The following is a 20,131-nucleotide window of genomic DNA, read 5'->3' on the forward strand; positions in this document are numbered from 1 at the left end:
CTGAAATCTGTCAAGAATGGAGACACACTCTTTATGTGACCATTGGATCAAAGGAAGTGGAGCTTCCTCAACCCTCCGTGAAGTGTATTTAGGATCAAGTATACGCCCATCATCAATCATCCCTTGTGGGATATCTGCCAAGTTCAAGTCAACAATTTGCTCAACAGTGAGCCTGCAGTAATCCATCTTCAGGACTTCAGCTTCTGTGCGGAGATCTGCCCAGATGTCTTCAATGCGATGAACATGTACAAAGGATTTTTTGATCTTTTCCTTCATACCTCTATAATCAAAATCAGCTCTAGGTTTGAACCTCTTAAGCTTGATTTCTTGCAATTCAACCTCCATGGCCTTAGCCTTCACAGATGTGACAAGGGAGTATCGACCAATTTTCAACGGATTTGTTCTGGAGATCCCCATTCCAACCTTGTGTCTAGCAGACTGAAGAGTATGAACAGCCATAATCTGTCTACCCAACTCCATAAGAATTATCCTATCGGTCGGGTATCTTGGTAGCATGTATGGTTGTCCATCATAGCACCCAATCCTCATGTAGGTGAAGGTGGGAAATTGTAGGAATAAGCACCCATACTCAGATACCTTGACCCATGCCTCATCTGATACTCGCTTATTTCTGAGATCCATGTCAAACTGACACATAAAATATCCAAAGAATGCGTCTTGGACTCTTCTAAAATGTAGTTTGCTAGGTTTCAAGGGCAGTTGGTCATAATATTCCCAAACTGGTATGAGAGAGCGATCACCCTTGGTAGAAAGACCTGGAAAGTGTCTAAGTGATGCTGCTAAATATACCAAATAAGAATTCATAAAGAAGGTCATAGTGGTAGGAACCGCTGCAAGTTGTTCGCACAAAGCATCGCTGATGATTTCACCCCATGAAATGTGATGCGACTGCCGTATGAACATGATGAATTGATACATCCATGGCTCAAAGACATTAGAGTGCTCAAGGCCTAACATTCTGCTGAGAAGAGTGATGGTGTCTCCTATCTCCCACTTGAAATCACAACGGTACAACTTTGCCCATCTTGAGAAGGAAGGACGTGGCTCATGAATCCACCTATTGATGTGGCGCTTGCAATCTTTTTCTCTTTTCACATAATACTCTGCTGCACTTTCTTTGGTGATTTCCATGTAAACAGGTGCAGGAGGTATTTTGAAGACCTTCTCGATTGTATCCGCATCAAGACGAATTATGGCTTCACCATCATCATTTTTTATGACTCTTGACTCTTTGTCAAAATGATGGGCGCATGCAAGAACAAATTCAGGTTCTAGGGCAGCCACTGGGAAAGAAGACGCATGATGGATATGGCTGTCCAACAGCCGCTGCAAGTTGTTATCCTGTGGATCTTCTACCCTGTGAATGAATTCTGCCATATCAACATGCCCTATTTCTGTGTCCCTGATGCGATTCAATGGTGAGGAGACCTGGGAAGGTGTAACCTCATTCTGGTATTTATCATATTTGTATTTCATTTTCTTTGGAGTTGGCGATGCCGGCAAATCTGACATTGATTGCGAACCTGGAATGCTGTGATGAAGACTTAAAAGGGTTAAGGCCACATCATAATCAGCTGCAAATATCATTCTTTCTTTTTTCAAATGGGTAAAACTTCGATCTCTGAATTTCACGGTTTTGTGAGAAGAAGAGAGAAGACATGTAGAAATGGGAAAATCTTGACTTTGACCAATTTCGGATCTTGGGGGAATTTTCGCAAGTATACAAGTTGGAAAGTACATACATGCAATCGGGATTTTAAAACCCGAATACAAGTATACTTGTAAATTCGAAAATGGAGAAACGGATGAAAAATGGGATTTTGACTTGCGGGAAATGATGGAAATGGAAAGTGCGGATATGGGGAACGTGAATGGATAGAAATGGGAATATCCGGGATAGTCATTTTCATGAAAATGGAAAGATCTTTTCAACATGTAATCCGGTTTTCAAAACACGAATTTGCAAGAGAGAGGTATTTCACATTTTTCAAGCTTGGAAATTTAACCAAAAATGATTAAATTTCTCAATCGTAAGGGAAGAACAACAATTTCCAGCGAACTTGTAATCGAGATTAAAAATCCCGAATACTAGCTAAGATGGAATTTTGAGAAGAATAATGCAATTTAACAATTGCATTTCAAAGGGAAGATTTGTTTTATGAAAACCAATTTTAAGGGAAGAACAACACATGTGAAGAATGCAAATAATAACAAAAAATGAAGAAAACATGAAAATAAAAAGAAGAGAAGAAAGGAAGAACATACCTTGATTGGAAAATCAAAATGCTTCTCCAACAATGCAATACTTCTTGAGATGAAGAAGCAAAACTGAACTTTTAAACCCTTATCACGTTTTTGTGAAAATGCCCCCAAAAATGGTAGCAATCTTAAACTTGCAAGAGTAAAATGCCAATGAAAGTGTTCATTTCAAGTTTGTTGCAGCAAAACGATCAAGGTATTTGCTAAAGCAATAATACCAAAGGTGTTTGAAGAGGTATCAATGCCAAAGGATTTAAAACGCAGCCAAGAGAGTCACGTTTTTGTGAAAAACGTGGCATTCATTACACATTACACATTCAATGCACCATTAAATGGTGCGAACCTTCTCTTACCCTCCACGCCTTAGGAAGAAAGATCAAAACGATCTAGGAGTGTGCGAAATTTTAAAGATTCAACCCCTCAAAACGTGGCATTAATGATTCACGTTAGGAAAAAACGTGGTTGCTGTTTTTAGGGTAAAAACCAGCGAATTTGTCCTTGGAATGGCATGATAGATTTCCAAAAATGCAAGAAGATAGGATACAAACCCAAAACGCCTCATTCATCCAACGATTCATCCATGAATTTCGCTTTGAAAAAGTCCAAAATCGCTTCCCTCTTGCACTTCGGGTTTTGAAAAACAAATGACAAGTTCGATTTCTTCAAAAGGAAGCAAATCGGGTTTTAGATATAAAATGACAAGTTCGATTTGCACTTTTTCCTCTTTCATGCTTAAAATCGGGTTTTGGATATAAAACAACAAGTTTAAAATTTCACCTTTTCACTCATTAAGCCAAAATCGGGTTTTTTTGGACAAATGACAAGTTCAAAAATTGTCAAAAATGAACTTTATGTTAAAATCGGGTTTTAAAAGACAAACTGCAAGTTTAAAAATACTTGTAAGGGGGAAATAAAATCCCTACAACAAGTATTAAACACTTGCACACATGTAATGGGGATTTAAAATCCCTATTACATGTAAAACCCATTAAAGTAGGGGTTTTTTGGACAAACTGCAAGTTTACTTGCAGTTGAGCTAAAAAACCCCTATTTTAACTAAAAATGACCAAAAAACAACAAAAAGATAAAAACATTAAATGGGAAACTTAAAATAAATTACAAGTGACATATTTGAAATAAAAAATGCACATGTAAGTGATCAAAAATTCCCCTACAAAGACCACAACAATGAATATCATTAAAACTTGCATTTTGAAGAAAATTCTCCACCTGCAGTCTGGGTTTTAAAACCCGAAATTGAAGGAAAGGCATGGCAAACGAACCCAGAATTGGACGAAATTTGAAACGTAGTTCGAGAATGGATTGAGGATTAAGCTAGTCCAAGGATTAGTCAAAATTTTGCCTCGGGAAGCGTGCCATAGAGTAATAATTTTCATTTTTCATAAAAATTCCATCGTAGTGGTCCTTCATTTTTGGAAACAAAAATGAGGACAACACTGATCTTTTCCACTCTTTTCACAAACAGAGTCGCCAGATATACAAATATATCAATAAGAACAATAAAAATCTCTAACTCTAAGGAAAAGTGTCCCACTAGGTGTGCCAAAACTGTTAAGGCCCAAAAGTGCACCCGAAAACTAAGCTATTAAAACCTAGCACTTTGGGATAACATGAGAACAATCACGAGTTTGTGGGTAAACTATTATTATGATTGAACCTCCGGATAGGCCGGTTCCTGATAATGATGGATCACTTACTCTAACAAGACCTTAAAAAAAACCTTTGGGGAAAAGGGAGAGGGAATTAAAAAAAAGTATGAAAGAAAAGCTAACAACATAAATAGGGTGATACACCATATGATCTGAAAGATGACAGAAAAACTCTTCTAAATCCACCTGTTTTACACATATAACATCTCTGAATTCATATCACAAAAGTGTTTCAGGCAAAGGATCATTGCTCAGAAAAATTGAAAGGAAATGACTTTCACAAACAATTAAATTGATAAACCACAATACATGACTTGTGATTCATGCATGAGACAGAAAATTCAAGAAAGGTTATTTGATAAATAACACAAAAATGAAAATTACTCTCAATCACACAATGAAAAATAACTCAAAAATGAGAAGGCATAAACTGATATCTTTATTGAAATTTTTTGTCAGAACTCCAAATGGGTTATAAGATACAAAAATCAGCTAGGCTTGAGAAAAAATCCAAAACCCTCTCAAACCGAAATCCTTCCTTCCTTTATGCAAAAAGCCTTCCAAAGGCAAGGATAAGATGACTAGTGCTCAATTGAAAGTCTCCTTGAGTGATCTCCAAGTCAAAAAATATCTCCAAATCCGAGTAAGGAAAGAAGCCCCCACAAAAAGGCTTCAAACTCTGCATAATTGTGTGAAAATAGGTGTAAACTCTTGGTCAACTGAAGGTTGACCCATGAAACACTCAAAATCAGGCCTAAACTGCTGGAGAACTAGCCCAAACCCATGGAAAACTACATTCCAAGCCCAAATTCAACCCCAAATTCTTGAGATAACTTCACCTCTTTAGGATTCAATATTTTCCCTCCATATGCATATTGGAAATAATTTTAAAGACACAATTATAATAAATATTAATTGGATTTATAACTCATCCAATTAAAATATTCATTTTACATTATCATGTGTATATGGAAGAAAGGTATTGAATCCTAAAGTTAAAAGATGCAAAAAATTTCAATTTCCTTTCAAGAATATTGCTAGGAAATTTAACATGTGCAAATAATTAATTTGAATATTTATTAATTATATTAATGTTGCTAGAGAATATTAATATTTTCAACATTAATATAATGAATAATATAAAAATTAATTTACATCCTTTAAATTTTATAAGTCTTTGAAAGACTTAAGGGTTTTAAAGCCTCCCCACGGCTAGGCAAAGTTATTATCTAACATATGAGTGGGAGTTTACAACTCGACCACCATATATTAATTTCCTTGTTTTACAAAATGCAATCCCATTAAAATGGGAAAAAGAGATGAAGAAAGAATAAAGCGATGAAAACCTAAAATTAATCCTCATTTTGCATTTGTAAACTTCGCTGAAGAAGAACTGCCGAGCTGCTAGGGTTTTCGGACTGCAAAATGGGATTTGTGCGTTGACTCCTTCAATACATCAGTTACTGGGACTTAACTGGTCTGCTCTATTTTCAGCCTTGCAGGGATTGTTCATAAATCACAACATTTTTCCGTTTGCAAACAAGAAAGGTATTTTTTACTGCATTCTTCGAAAGACACTTTGCGATTTTTGGTTTCCAAACTGTAAACTTGGCAATTTGCATGAGCTTTGCTTGTATTTTAAAGAAATCTCTGCATTTTCTCAAAAATGGAAAACTGCGTATATGGGGTTTTCTTTTTCTTTTCCTTGTTATCTTTGCATTTTTTCAAAAACGGAAAACTGTTAATTTCCTTTGGATGGAAAATCTGCTATGTAATTTTCACGCAGAGAACTTTGCAAATTTATCATTTCCTTTCTGATGAAAAAGTAAATGGTAAAATACTTGGTTTCATTGTACAAAATCCTGCAAATTTTTAAAGAAACCCTCTCTGAGATTTTTTGGGTTTTCCATTTTCTTTTCCTTGTTATCTCTGCACTTTTTCAAAAACGGAAAACCGTTAATTTCCTTTGGATGGAAAATCTGCTGTGTAGTTTTCATGCAGAGAACTTTGCAAATTTATCATTTCCTTTCTGATGAAAAAGTAAATGGGGTAATACTTGGTTTCATTGTACAAAATCTTGCAAATTTTTAAAGAAACCCTCTCTGCGATTTTTTGGGTTTTCCAATTTCCTTGAAAACGGTTGCAATTTGTTCTTAGTGGATTTTCTGTAGCTGAAATAGGCATAGATTGATGTCTGAAATTACTATATTCTGAAAATACTTGAGGCACAATAATAATCAAATTTTCATTTAGAGATTCCTTTATTGTAAAAAGAACAAACCCCAAAACTTTTGATATCTCTTTTGCTGAGAAGTTTTGATATCTCTTTTGCTGAGAAGTTTTGTTCTTCTTCTGTCTGATTCTTCTGTGAGAAACCATGAGTAACAAGACTGAATTATTCATTTCCTTCTGAAGGAATTTGGTTGTAAATGCAGTAGCCTGGTAAATGATTTCTTTAAATTCACCGCTGAACATAACCATAATTAATGCAGTATTTAAGTTTTTCATGAATAAATGCTTGTGTTCTTTCACAAAAACTATGTTCTTTCCTGATAAGAATCCTTAAAAAAATGCATGTTTTCCCCTTTTTCAAAAAACTTACTGCAACCTGTATGTATTCTGAAAATCCACTGTTGATGAAGTAGTAGCTGAAAGTCAATCACTTCATTAATAAAGATGGTCTTCCCAGCCCTCCCTTTTAGACTAAGCATATCAGAACTCTCACCTTTGAACAATCATAGTTTATATGAGCTGGGCTCAAACCTTGTGGGAGCCTCATTTAATCCCACTCATAATAAAACCTCTGAAATTTGCAATTCTTTACCTATCTCTGCACATTAAACAAACAGTTAGAAAAACACTAATTGTCCAAGCAATGAAGATGACGTTTTCTTCTTTGTCTTCCAGGATGTTTATTTTTCTGTCAAAAGGGATCTCGATTAAATAATGCAAATGTATAGGCAAGATCAATAGGCATTTAGTCATTGCTTGGATCTTTTGATCTAACCTACTTCAGTTTTGACTTTTTCAGGACAAGGAAGAGACTGGAAGAGAACGGATTTCGGAAATGCAGACCTACGACTTCAGGAGCAGACTTATGCTAGCCATATACCCCCAGGCAATGGCTGGTTCCTTTCTTATCTCATCTATGCATTTGCTTTGTTTAATTCAGTTCTTCTCCTTTGCATAGGAAAATAAGGATCACTCTCACGGTCTTGTGTGAGAGGAAATTTATTCTGTAGATTACTTCTCGTAATCCTTTCAACTTTATAAAATATAATGAATGAAAAAACAATTGAAAGATTTCACTTATGTGACTGTAATCTTTGCCTAGGTACTTTAAATTCTCCATTAAATTGTAAATATTATGAAAATTTCAGTAACAGGAGGATACTTGGAGCTATGGTGAGCACTTTTTAACTAAACAAAGTAATCAGCCTTTTAGCTTTTGGGATCCAAGTGTAAAAGAAACTAAGTTTGAAGAGGATCCAACATTGGATGAATTTATATTTGATCCTAATATTGTATTGGTTTTAAAGAACAATGTTTACATGGAAGATGGCATTGATTGTGTTGATGACATGATTGATTTATCAATGCATGTTGTTGATCTTGAGCATAGACATAGTGACCTTGTTGATCTAGATTCACTGTTCATTGTTGATGGTGATAAAGAAGAGGCACAGGTGATTTGTGACAGCCTAGAAGACTTTGATGCCCAGTGTGATAGTTGTGATTTTGGTATTCATTATAACAGCAATACATTTGCCTTGCATGATTATGATTGGAAGAATGAATTGTTGGTGTTTGCTGAAAATGAAATACACACTTTCTCTAGATTGGATGACATTAGAAGGCTAGTTGAAAAATTCATCTTCATGACACCAAGAGACCAATGTGAACAAAATGTTCCCCTTGCTGATTTGCACATGGTCAAGAACACAATGGAAGGAATGAAATTGGTTTTCTTACACATGATGCATGATAGAGATATTGCGACCAAGCTTGCAGATGAGACCTTGTCTTTGAATAAGCAATTCAGGGGAGAGGCTAGTGAGCTCACCATTGAGCTTGATTCCACCAGGCTTGCTTTCAAAAGTGTCCAAGAGACACTTCTTGAAGCAAATGATCAGCTCTATGAGGCCAAACATTTAAAAGAGCAAGAGAATAGAGAAATGGTGAAGGAGATAAATCAGGTAATGGAGGAGTAAGATCTTGCTCTTTGTCCCCTAAGATCAGAAAAAGTGATTTTGGAGCAGCAGAATGTTTGGGTGGAGCATGACTATGATAGTAATCAGCATGTTGATAATCCGTTGTTTGATACAAGTGCTGATTGGTTGCACATTAGTCACTTCACTTTATGATTTTCTCTCATTCAAGGGAGTTGGTTCAATTTCTTTGGTCATGCAAGTGATAGTTTTCAATTGGAAATTGCTTGGAGGTGTTTTCTAGTCACCTTTGATTTATTTTTGAGCATTGGAATGCTCCACTTGCATGCTTATACTTCGAAAATTCATTGTTTACCTCCAAAGTTGATCCAAGATAGTGAACTTCTTTATTTATGCTATGGCTCATATTTCAGAGAGCCTTGAAGTTATGACAAAGAGAGTTAGCACTACTGTCCATAATGTGATCAACTTACACATGAGTTCAGATTCTGATCATCCGATGTGTTTGATGGTTCCTTTTTCTCATCAACTAGTGGATTGGAAAGATATTTTGAGCAAAGCATGGTTCTATGTGTAGTTGGAATCACTAAAGAGGGCATTTATAGCCTTGAACGTGAGCATATGTGTTGTTTTGGATGACGATTTCCAGTGTTGCAACAGTTGTGCATCTTCTTGGATGCTGATTTTCCTAAAATCAGATCTCAAGTCAATCATTTCAGACTTGGTGGGCTGTTGGTGTACTCTTTTTCAGACTTCACAGTCTCCTGGCAAGACGGGTTTATGGTCTCAGATGAGAGGTATGGCGAGTTGGGGCAGTCAGTGTCTATTTATGGAAAGTGTTCAAGCTCTAACTAGTGGTTATTCTTATGCCCTCTCTTCTACTTATGATTGGGACAGTGAACCTCTGCTTTCTATGGTTCATCATTCTGAGGTGCTTGGAGTGGGAAATATAAAAGATTTGAGAAGTCTCCATGGTTGTAACAGAATAATTCAATTGAGGCCTAGTAGTGGAGTTATGGGGATGAGGTTGTTGAGCTCTTGCAAAGGATTATTTTCATCTTGACTGGGAGATTTGGAGAAGTCACATTTACAATCATGGCTCTGCTTGACACCTTAGGAAGATATGTTGTGGAGTTTGATCGTGAGTTGAGTAGGCTTTATTTCCTGTTGCCCAGGCTTGTGATAAACAGTGGCATTATTGATATTGATCACTCGGAGCTTTATGGGCATGAGATGCTGCATGATATTGATTTTAGTCCTTCAAGGTTTTTCAGTTTGAGTATCATGGATGGTAACATTTTGGAGTTACAAGGGAAGTTAGTGCAGTTTTGGCGTGATGTTTTCATTGATGTGATCAGAGTGGCGCAGCATCGGCATGGTGGGTTCTTCTTGAGACGAACATGGGACCCTGGGATCCTACTTGCTTGGGTGTGGATCAGTTTAAAATTTTCTGGAGTTGTGACGGCATTGCTTGAGGACAAGCAATTTTGGGAAGGGCGGATTGTAATGTCCCCTTCTCCGCAGTGATTAGTTCAGTTGGCCATTAGCCTGTTTCGGAGGCCCGTAGGCTAGTCAAAAGCAAAAATTAGGGTTTCCTATTTTCTAGGAGGATTCTTTGGTGTTTTCAGGGGGAGTATGTGGGAGTTTGACAGTTTGGATTCTAGATTCCTTCTAGATTTTTAGAGAGCTTCAAGATGGTTAAAATCACTTTGGAAACACTTACTATTTTTAGTAAGTGCGACGACTGCTCAGAATGTGGTTAAAATCACTTTGGAAACACTTACTATTTTTAGCAGTATGCTATTTATAGTAAGTACTATTTTTAGCAGTTCTATTTTTAGCAAGATGTCAGCAGGCCTATTTAGATGGCTATTTCCGGCAGGTCAGTTTGAGCAATTGGTCTTCCAAGCATTTTTTGGTGCTATTCTTGGCAAGGGTTCTTCAGCTCAGTACAGTGACTATTTCTGGCAAGGCAATTCTCTCAGCTTCTTTCCCCATATCCTTGGAGCTTGTTTTGGTAGGTTCAGTAGTCGATGAAAAATGGTGTTTTAAATTAAATTATAACTTAAGGCAAAGGTTGGACGATTTATTTTAAACGGATTGCTTAAGTTATATTGATATCTAAGTCATTTCCTTAATTATATATTGGGCAATTTATTTTTGACGAAAAATACTTTATAAAGTGAAATATTAATAAGGCAAGATGGACGCCATATGGAGAAATAAGTTAATTTTATAATATATTTCACTTACCTACCTTGGATGCCACATTATGATTTTATTGTCATTTTTATAGAGTATATTTGCTCCTATGAGAAGGTCGATTTGGAGAAAGGAGGAATGAAATGTAATTTCAAAATAATGTGAAGTGAATGTGCATTTGGGTTTGGCGTTCATTTGGAGGAAATGTGAATTTGAATTTGGAGACACAAAGTCTATAAATAAGAGTGTTGGGCTCTTGTTTTTGGTATCCAAGAATTTTTATAATGAAACGCTGCCGAAATGCAGAGTGAAAGCTTCGGGGAACGCTTACCTCCTAGCCATAGCTTGATTTCTTGCTTGCAATACAGCAACTGGTCGAGCCACAGCAACTGGTCGAGCCAGCGACTGCTCTTCATTCCGAGGAGTGGATTGAAGATAATGTTGTAGATTTATATATTAGATTTCTGATTTTTGAGAGTGTTGTAGTGTGTTCTTGTTACTAGTTGCAGAGTGTGCTGAAGTGGATTTTGGGTCGCAAGTCTTAGTTTGTCATTCTCCTTGTACTAGGTATTTCATCTATCTTTCTTTTTGGTTTAGGCGATTCATTTTGCAAGTTTATAGAGTTTAAAATGATGTTTTGGATATTTTTTTTTGCAAAATCGTAACTTAGCTGGCCATACCATGTGGCTGAGCACTTTGGAATGCATGCATAAATTATTGGGGTCGGTTTTCCATGTTTTCTTGTCCTGGGAATGATCACCTACCTCCTAGTGATCATTTGCTTTCAATTTCGTGTCATTTGGTTAAGAATTGGGTGAGTTGTGAGTGTTTTAGTGGGATTTGGTGTTGCTGGTTTGTGTGTTTTCAGTGTGCTGGGAGTATATCAGAATTAAAGTTTTTGGTGTTTGGAGTTGGTTTTGGGGTGTGTGAGTTCGTTGGTGTGAAGAGAAAGGACTTGGTTTCATTTGCAGTTGTTGGTCTTGTTATTGCACCTGGTTCATCACTCTTATATGCTATGATTCATATTGTAATGTTGGTAGTAGTACTAACAACAGTTTCTATTGTTCTTTCTTGTCCCACTGCATAAGTGGAAGAGGCTGGCCTTGCCACCTATCTTTGGAATAGTGATTTCCCTTAAATTGTAATCCATATTGTGCATTGTAAAGCTGGTTAGTAGCACTAACAGCTATCTAATTGGATTATCGCTCTTAGTCCCACTGCATAAGTGGAAGAGGTTGGCTTTGCCACCTATTTTTAATATTGTAATACTGTCCTACCGCTACATAAGCGATAGAGTTGACATGTACTCTCATTTTCAGTCCTCCCACTGAATAAGTGGTGGAGTTGATTGCTATTTCATTTCTAGTCCTCGCACTGAATAAGCGGTCGAGTGATTGTTGTTCTTACAATTTGTAATCTTCTAATTGGCTGGTTGCACCGCTACACTGTTGTAGAAGTTCTTACACCCGCTGGATAAGCGGAAGGGGCTAGCTTGCCGCCTAGTATTGTATTTGAGATTTCATTTCCAGCAGTTATTTGAGCTAACGATCCCCTTGACACCGTATGCTCTCACCCTCCCATGCTGGGTTCTCGGTGATCAGAAAGTGAAAGGGTTACTTTCAGCATTCCCTTTATTCATAAGTTTGATTATTCTAACCTTAACGGGTGAATCTTGTTGTGTTAAAAATATAAAAAAATTAAGTAGGATATTACAACTGTCTATTCCTTCTTACTAGGATACTATGAAAGCATTGTAGGTTGGCACACAATTTGAAGCATGTGAGCAGGCTCTATATCAGTTGGCATTTTAACACTTTCATTCAGTTGAGAATCCTTATGCAATTGCCTTGAAGTGCATTCCAAGCCAATGTATGAGAAAGACACTGCAGATATGGCATGGTGGAAGCATTGTTCCACAACATTGACAAACATAATTCAAGAAGTTCACAATTTGTTAAGCTCCAAGAAGAACACTTTGATGAAGAGTACATCCTAAAAATCAAATATTGAGAGACACAATGTTGAAGAAAATGCAGGAAGGAAGATTTACAGCCCAGCATGCACAGTAAGGATAATTTTAAAGCAAGAATATGTAGGATGAGTGTATCGTAGCGCTGTACATCATCTGTCCTACTTGAAAGTCTACAGTGGTAAGACATTATAGTAATTTTCATATATATTTAGAGAAATATATAATGATCACATTTTTCACCATTATGTATTTTATTAATGTTCACCATGAATAAGAATATTACAGGTGCAGCGATTTTCATTGTCATCTAATTTTCTTGGTACACTTTATAAAGACAGAATTTGGCTAAACAATATATCCTTTAAATTTTGTGTTTCACAATTTATATAAAATAAATTCATAAAAAAAGGAACTTCTGTAATTTTATAGGCATCAATTAAAATTGAATATTCATTTATTTCTTCAAGCCAAGAGAAAGACTTCTTAGGAGTACAAAATTATAGCTGCGATCTTTTAATAATTTAGATAATTTCTATTTCAAAGCTAATGTCTTCATTTGACATCGCATATCAATTAGTTGTGAGAATAATGAATATTTTTAGTTGTCTTTTGACATGATTTCATATGAAATGAGTCAACTGATTCACATTGAGAAAGCGTACCTCTCAATGTCACTAGTACCTCCTCGTCAATGGTTAGTTTGTCTTTGAGATCAGCTAAGAGAGGTTTCTTCAGTTGCTCATCTAAGAAACAAATATTTCAAAGAATACAAAATGTTAGTTGTGTGATTTTTAATTGTCGCCAATAAAGAGTTTGAACAGTTGCATTAAATCAAGTTACCTTGGCAGTAACCTTGTATCCATATTTTCTTTTGGTAATGTAAATACAACACACAAACCTATTACCCACATCAAACTAAATTTAAAACTAAGAAAGAAAAGTAATCAACTTCTTTTTGTTAAAATATGTTAAGAAATCATCTAAACTAGCAATTGCACCTTAGTGTACAATGGGTACGCTGAATAAGTGTGGAAGGTTAATGAAGGAGAGATAGGGATAGAAAGAGGGAGAGTTAGAGTGGGGAAGAGCATGAGAGGGAGAGGGGGGGAGGTAAGGAGATAGAGATAAGGGCTAAAGATAGAGAGGATGAAAGAGATAGTGATAGAGATGGAGAAGATAGAGGGATAGAGATGGAAGAGATAAATATATTGAGCTTGAGAGAAAATAATATAGATAAAGGAAGTAATATATAGGGAGAGGTAGAGAGAGAGAAATATAGGGGTACAAAGACATGGAAGAAGAAATATAGAGAGATAGAGAGACAAAGATATATGGGTATGGAAGTCTAGAGAGAGAGGAGAGAGAAAGAGGTAGAGAAATAGTTAAAGAGATAACGAGAGGGTGTGAGAGAGATAAAGATAGATAGAGTTAGGGAAATAGAGAGGGAGGGATAGAGAGAGATATATATAGTTGGTGAAATAGAGTGATAAGAGTGATATAGATATAAAAAGATATTGAGAGAGAGAGAGAGAGATGTGCAAAGAGTAGAGATACAAATAGAGAGGGAGAGAGAAAGATGGAGAAGGAGAGAGAGAGGGGGAAGAGGGAGACGGAGATATATGTAGAGGGAGAGAGAGGGGGGAGAGGGAAAGAGATAGATAGATAGAGATATGTATACACAAAGTAGACATACAAATAGAGAGGGACATATAGGGAGAGAGAAAGAGGAAGAGGGAGAGAGAGAAGGGGGGGGGGAAGGGATTGAGGGAGATATATGTAGAGGGATAGAGAGAGAGGGGGGGAGAGAGGGATATAGATAGGAAGATAGAGGTAGAGAAGATATGGAGAGAGATAGGGAGATAGAGGAAAAAAAAGATAATGAGAGAGAGATTGATAGATAGAGAGCTGAAGATGGAGGTGGAGAGAGGGAGTGATATATATTAGAAACTTAAAAATTATTTTTTTAAAAATCTCTAATTGATTCTTCTAACTTTGTATAGATTAACTTAAAATAATATCATAATTTAATATATATTAGATTAAATTAAATAACATATCATATAATATAGAATAATAAACATAATTATAATTAATAAATATATAACATATAATATAAAAATTATACTGATGATGACTATTAAACACTCATTATTGTAAAATATAATAAATAAAATTATTATATTATTTTGAAAATAAATCTATTTTATATAAAATATACTATATAATAATAATTAAAAATATACATTTTAAATTTTAAAAACTATTTAAAAAATTTAAAAATTCAAATATAAAGAAATGATAGCTTAAAATCACATCAAATCACACATTAAATACAAATTCTATTTATTAAACAATTTTTAACGCATGGAGGAAAATATTACAAAACTAAGGCAAATTTAAGATTTTAATTACAAGCAATTATTCATATGAATTTATTATTTAAAATAAAATGATTAAATTAAAAATAATTAATTAATAAATATATTATATATACTATTAACTATTAATATATTAAATAATTATTTATTGAATATTATATTTTATTTAAATTAATTTAGTTGAATATAACTTGAAATGTGTATTTAATGTACTTTTCTTTCTATTATTCCATGAAGATTTGTCCTTGTCCATTAGAATCTTTCTTGGCTGAAAATGTAAAGCACTATTTCTTATTTAAAAAACCCTTAAATCGATATGAGTATCCGTTCTAAGAAATTTTTCAATTTCTCAAAGGGTTACTTTCTTTACATACTACAACTTTACATAGGTTGCCTACTCCTAAATCTATGGTCAAAATTTCGTGAGCCTATAATTTGTCCCTTTCTAGCTGGATTGAACTTTATGAATATAATTTTTTCTACCTAGATTGAACCGTATCTACAAAAAATAGAAAGCAAAACAAAGAGAGGATAGAAAACAGTGAAAGTCTGAGTAAAAACCGGGTGAAAAGCGATGAATGGAGGATATAACTCCAATCGTCTTGCACTGCTTTTCTTTCATTTTAAACTGTGGATTTCAACAATCATTCAACACCGTGAGAAGTGGCAGACAACCGGATAGGGAAGGGCGCCCATGGAGTCTCTTCAAACCGGACAGAGATTCTCTTATCGAAATAGACAAAGATAAAGGGCCCACAAACAACAATCGAAGTCACAGAAGCCTAGGTTCCTCATCGCCTTTTCTTCATCTCTTTTTATTTCTTTAATAACTTATTTTGTCTTCCTCTGCAAAAGAGAATGAATCAAACAAAGCTCTTGAAAATTGACAAAACCACAACCAATGAACAAATGAGAATCAAACAAAAGGGTTTGATTGAAAACTTAGATATGACGTGTCAGGGTTTTAGTGATGCAGGGGCTCAAAAATATGCTTTTAAAAACCCCATCTCTGTTGGAAACATGGACTTAGAAACCCAAGTTGAGGTAAAATAGATGCCAAATAACTTCAAACCATCACAGGGGTTTCCAAAACCATTTCTAGGCTCAGAATGGGGAGAGTTTGTCAGACCAGGGAAATATATTTTACCAGATTTTCATCAGTTTAATAGGGATATTATAAGTGATAATCTGATTTTTGTAAATGAAAAGCAATATTTGGGGATTCTAAGACGTAGGCAAATACGTAAGAGGAGGCAGTTGCAGAAAAAAAGGCTTATTAGGATTCTACCAAAGTCAACAAAAAGCAGCTCCACAGTAGTTGTTAAGATGTATGACCTAGCAGCCGATCAAATATATTAGGAGTGGAACAATAACAAAAAAAAGGAGTTGCTCTCTTTCAAGAATGAAGACGTGATTGCACAAGCTAAAATTGAAACTTGTGCATTAGACAAGGAGACAAGGGAGGAAGATCATCATGGCAGTCAAGGCAATAAAGATTTATACAGTCCCACGACCTCCCCTTTGTTGTGGTCATCAAAACTTTATGTTAGTGAACTCATGAACATGAAGAAAACGATTGAAACGTTAGAATCAAAGGGGCAGCAAGAAGAAAAGAGATTAAGGGAAATCATAGAGGCTAGTTGGAATTTGGAATAGGAGAACAAGATGTTAAAAGAGAAGGTAATAAGTTTGCAATACAACATAGAAAGTGGACAGCAAGAGTTAAACAATGTTAAGCAAGAGATAGAACAAACAAGAGAAGTAGAGAAAGATAACTCAGAATCAGTAAAAATAAATATCATGACACAACTAGAGGAGTTTCAATCAATAGTAGAAGACATGGCAGCAAGAGAGAACAAGTTAAAAGAACAAATAAAAGAAGCCAAATCTTGGACGGAAGTGGTAAAGGAACCGACAATGGGTCAAAAGGAGATCATAGAAAAACAAATCAAGAGGCAAATAAAAGAAGAAAAAGACAAACAAGACAAGGAGGTAAATATCATCATCAAGGGTTTGAAGGACTTTGGAGAGAGGGAAAGAACAAACATCTTGGCAAAGGCTTTTTTCAAAGACAAGCTGAAGTGGACAGGCTGCATTCAAACAACAAATAGGAGAAGGAAAGAAAATAGGAGAAGAAAAGGATAGGCGCGTGAGAGTTACTTTTAGAAGTGTGGAGGACAAAGCTATGATCCTAAAAAATAGGGGGATGCTTAGAGGTACTTATATTTACTTTGATGATGATTTGACTCTTGATCAACAAGAAGAATGAAGGAAAGAATGGGAGAAAGTGAAATCAGCAAGAGATGCAGGGAAATGGGCATGGCTGAAAAAATGGGAAAGCTCAAATAACCGAGCAATGGACACACAAGAAATAGGGATTCGGGTCCCCACGGTAGTATATAAACGTGGTAAGATGGACTTGCAGAGGTTATCCATGGAGAAGAGGACCGGGATTGGGGCCCATAGCGGAGGGGAAAGACATTATTTTTCTTCTGGAAGCACATGAGCATGATGGGTGCAGGATTAAAGACTTCGATGGATACATTAAAATTTCCATGTGGAATGAAGAGACTGATATAGGTAAAGGACATGGAGGGATCACAATTTTAATAAAAGAAATATGGAGTGGTGTGGTGAAGTTAGAGAAAGAGGATCCAAACAAACAATTTATATGGCTGAAAATAATAGATAATGAGGATACGATTTGGATGGCAGTTTGCTATTTTGCTCCAAAAAGTTCAAAATTCTACAAGAAGAGGCATTTGGATAATGAAGACCCTTATGCTGCACTAAAGAAAGATATCTTAGTTTTCAGCACTATAGGTGATATCATTCTAGTTGGTGACTTTAATGCTAGAACATCGAACAATCAATCTATCCAATTGAGCAGCAATGTTGACGAGGATATCAACCCCTTATGGTTAGGGGAAAATGAGGAACATATTTGGAAAAAGACTTCGCAAGATGGGAATGGGAGTGTATCACATTTTGGTGTTGAGCTGTTAGGCCTTTGCAGCTTATACTGATTGGTCATATGTAATGGCATGGAAAATTGGCCAAGATCCAAGAGTATCACTTGCAAAATATACAATGGGCAAAGTGTGGTAGACTACGTAATATGTTCTCAGAGATATATTTCCAAGCTATTAGACTTCACCATTGAAGGTTGTCCCATAGAGCTAAACTCTGATCATATGCCCCTTTGTATTAGGTTTGGCATAAACACTAAAGGACCACAAGAAGAGAAGAACCAACACTCTATCAAGAAGGTTAGCAAGGCAAAACCCTTATAAATCAAGAAAACCAGGTCATTTTCAAGGAAGCTCTTAAAAAAATTTGCAGTTGGAAAAAAACAGCATAGAGAACAAGGGAAAAAAGAGGGAAAAAGAGTATGTTAGCAGTAATAGGTTGATCCCTTTAATACACAAAGCTCTGATGGTGTGTAAGCATTCTAAACCTGTGAAGAGGGTGTCAAATACATTTCCAGCTAATCCTTGGTATGACAAAGAGTGCAAAGCTACAAAAAAAATCTCTTAAAGGGAAAGAATCAAACAAGGAACACAAGTTAATATACAAACAATTGATAAAATCAAAAAAATAAAGTTATGTGATCATAAGAAGGAAGGAATTAATTGCTTTGGGGGAACACAATCCCAAAGGATTTTGGAGGTAATTACAAGAAAAAAAAAAAACAGAAAATAATATCACAAATGCCCAATGGTTGGAGTATGCAAAGCTCCTCTATGAACGGACAAATGAGAAAACGAATCCACCCACAATTGACACTTCAGCTGAACTTTTTTCAGTAATGGACATCAAACAAGGTATAAAGAATTTGGCAAGTGGTAAAGCACAGGATATTGATGGTCTACAAGTAGAATTTTTAAAATGGGGAGTTGAGCTCCTAGCTCCACATTTCAAGCAGAATTTTAATGGAGTTATTCAAAACAACTTTCTAGTTGAATGGACAACTAGTGTTGTTATTCCTCTCCACAAAAGTGGAGATGCCAATAATCCTTCTAATTACCGTACTATTATGGTCAACCCCCTCTTTGGAAAACTTTTTGGGAGTATGATAGAACGTAGGATCAGTAAATGGGCAAAAAAAGAGGGAAAAAGGGCTAGAGGAAAGACTGTTTTCTGGTCAAAACACTCCACCATTGATCATTGCATTACGCTAAGACATTTCATTGAAAAAGTTTGGGACAATCAAGGTGAAGAAGCCTTTTGTTGCTTTGTGGATTTCAAAAAAGCCTTTGATACTGTACCTAGGGACAAGGTTTGGTGTAGAATGGAAGAACTTGGGGTTCCAAAGGAACTTAGGGCTGCTGTTCACAAGCTATATGAGAAGCTTAGAGCTAAAATCAGAACTAAAGATGGAATATCTGAATGTTTCAGCAGCGACATCGGGGTCAAACAAGGTTGTCCTTTATCTCCCACTTTGTTTGGCTTATATATTGATAAACTTGAAGAGTGGTTAAACAATACAAATGGGGAAGGTATCCAGTTGGCAGGATACGTGGTGAAATTACTTTTATATGTTGATGATCTTATTCTTATTGCAGAATCTACACAAGGTTTGAGAGACCACTTGAAGGCTCTTGAGTTATTTTGTCAGGAAGTTGGGATGCAAGTGAATACCAACAAGACCAAGGTCATGATCTTTTCTTTGAAAAAGAGGCAGCATCAGGTTGACTTTATAGTCGAGGGCAGCCCCTTGGAGGTAGTGGTTGAATACAAGTACTTAGGAATTGACTTCCACAATAAGCCCAGCTGGCAAACATGTAGATCAAAAAGGATACAAGGGGGTTGGAGAGCTTTATACCTTCTTCAAAACAGATGTAGGAAAGCGGAGTTGTGGGATTGGAAGACTAAGAATATACTTTTCGGTGTGCTAGTGATTCCAGTTATCCTTTATGGGTGGGAAGTTTGGGGGAATAGCATGTCAAACCTCAAATGGAGACAAATAGAGAGAATACAAAAGAATCTAATCACTAGCAACCTCAAAGTCAAATCAACAATACCATATGAGATCCTTTTGGCTGAAGCTGGTATATACCCAATTGAGGCTTCGGCGGTCATTCGGTTGTTATGCTACTTTAAAAAGGTGGAAAGTATGGATAAGCACCGTTGACCCATCTTGATTGTTGATGAAAACTTAAGTCGTAGGAAAAAGACTTGGAAGAAACAAAATAACAAGTGGATGAACAAGTGGGACATAAATTTGCACGACTGCCCTAGCAGTAAAGAGGAGATAAAAAAGTGGGTCTTAGAGAAATTTAGGAATGCCATGTGGGTAAACTAGCTAGGCAAGAAAAAAGCGTACTATATTAAAGAGTTCAACCCTACTTGGGCACATAAGGAAAAAGAATATTTGAGATCTGCGATCAATGGTAAGGCCAAAATTCTAATTACCCAATTAAGGATTGGATCTCACCATTTGAGATGTGAAACTGGTAG

At 35.9% G+C, this 20,131-nt stretch overlaps 1 protein-coding gene across 1 annotated transcript in view; it reads right to left on the reverse strand.

The window, feature by feature from the left end:
• LOC131035151 (uncharacterized) overlaps positions 1-20,131 on the reverse strand; it is a 143,911-nt gene that overhangs the window by 86,537 nt on the left and 37,243 nt on the right. Inside the window, exon 4 of the mRNA XM_057966788.2 lies at positions 12,956-13,036. Within this exon, the coding sequence (XP_057822771.2) occupies positions 12,956-13,036 (81 nt within the window). The remainder of the gene's footprint in view (positions 1-12,955; positions 13,037-20,131) is intronic.

This window comes from Cryptomeria japonica, chromosome 11 (assembly GCF_030272615.1).
Source record: "Cryptomeria japonica chromosome 11, Sugi_1.0, whole genome shotgun sequence".
Classification (NCBI taxonomy): Eukaryota; Viridiplantae; Streptophyta; class Pinopsida; order Cupressales; family Cupressaceae; genus Cryptomeria; species Cryptomeria japonica.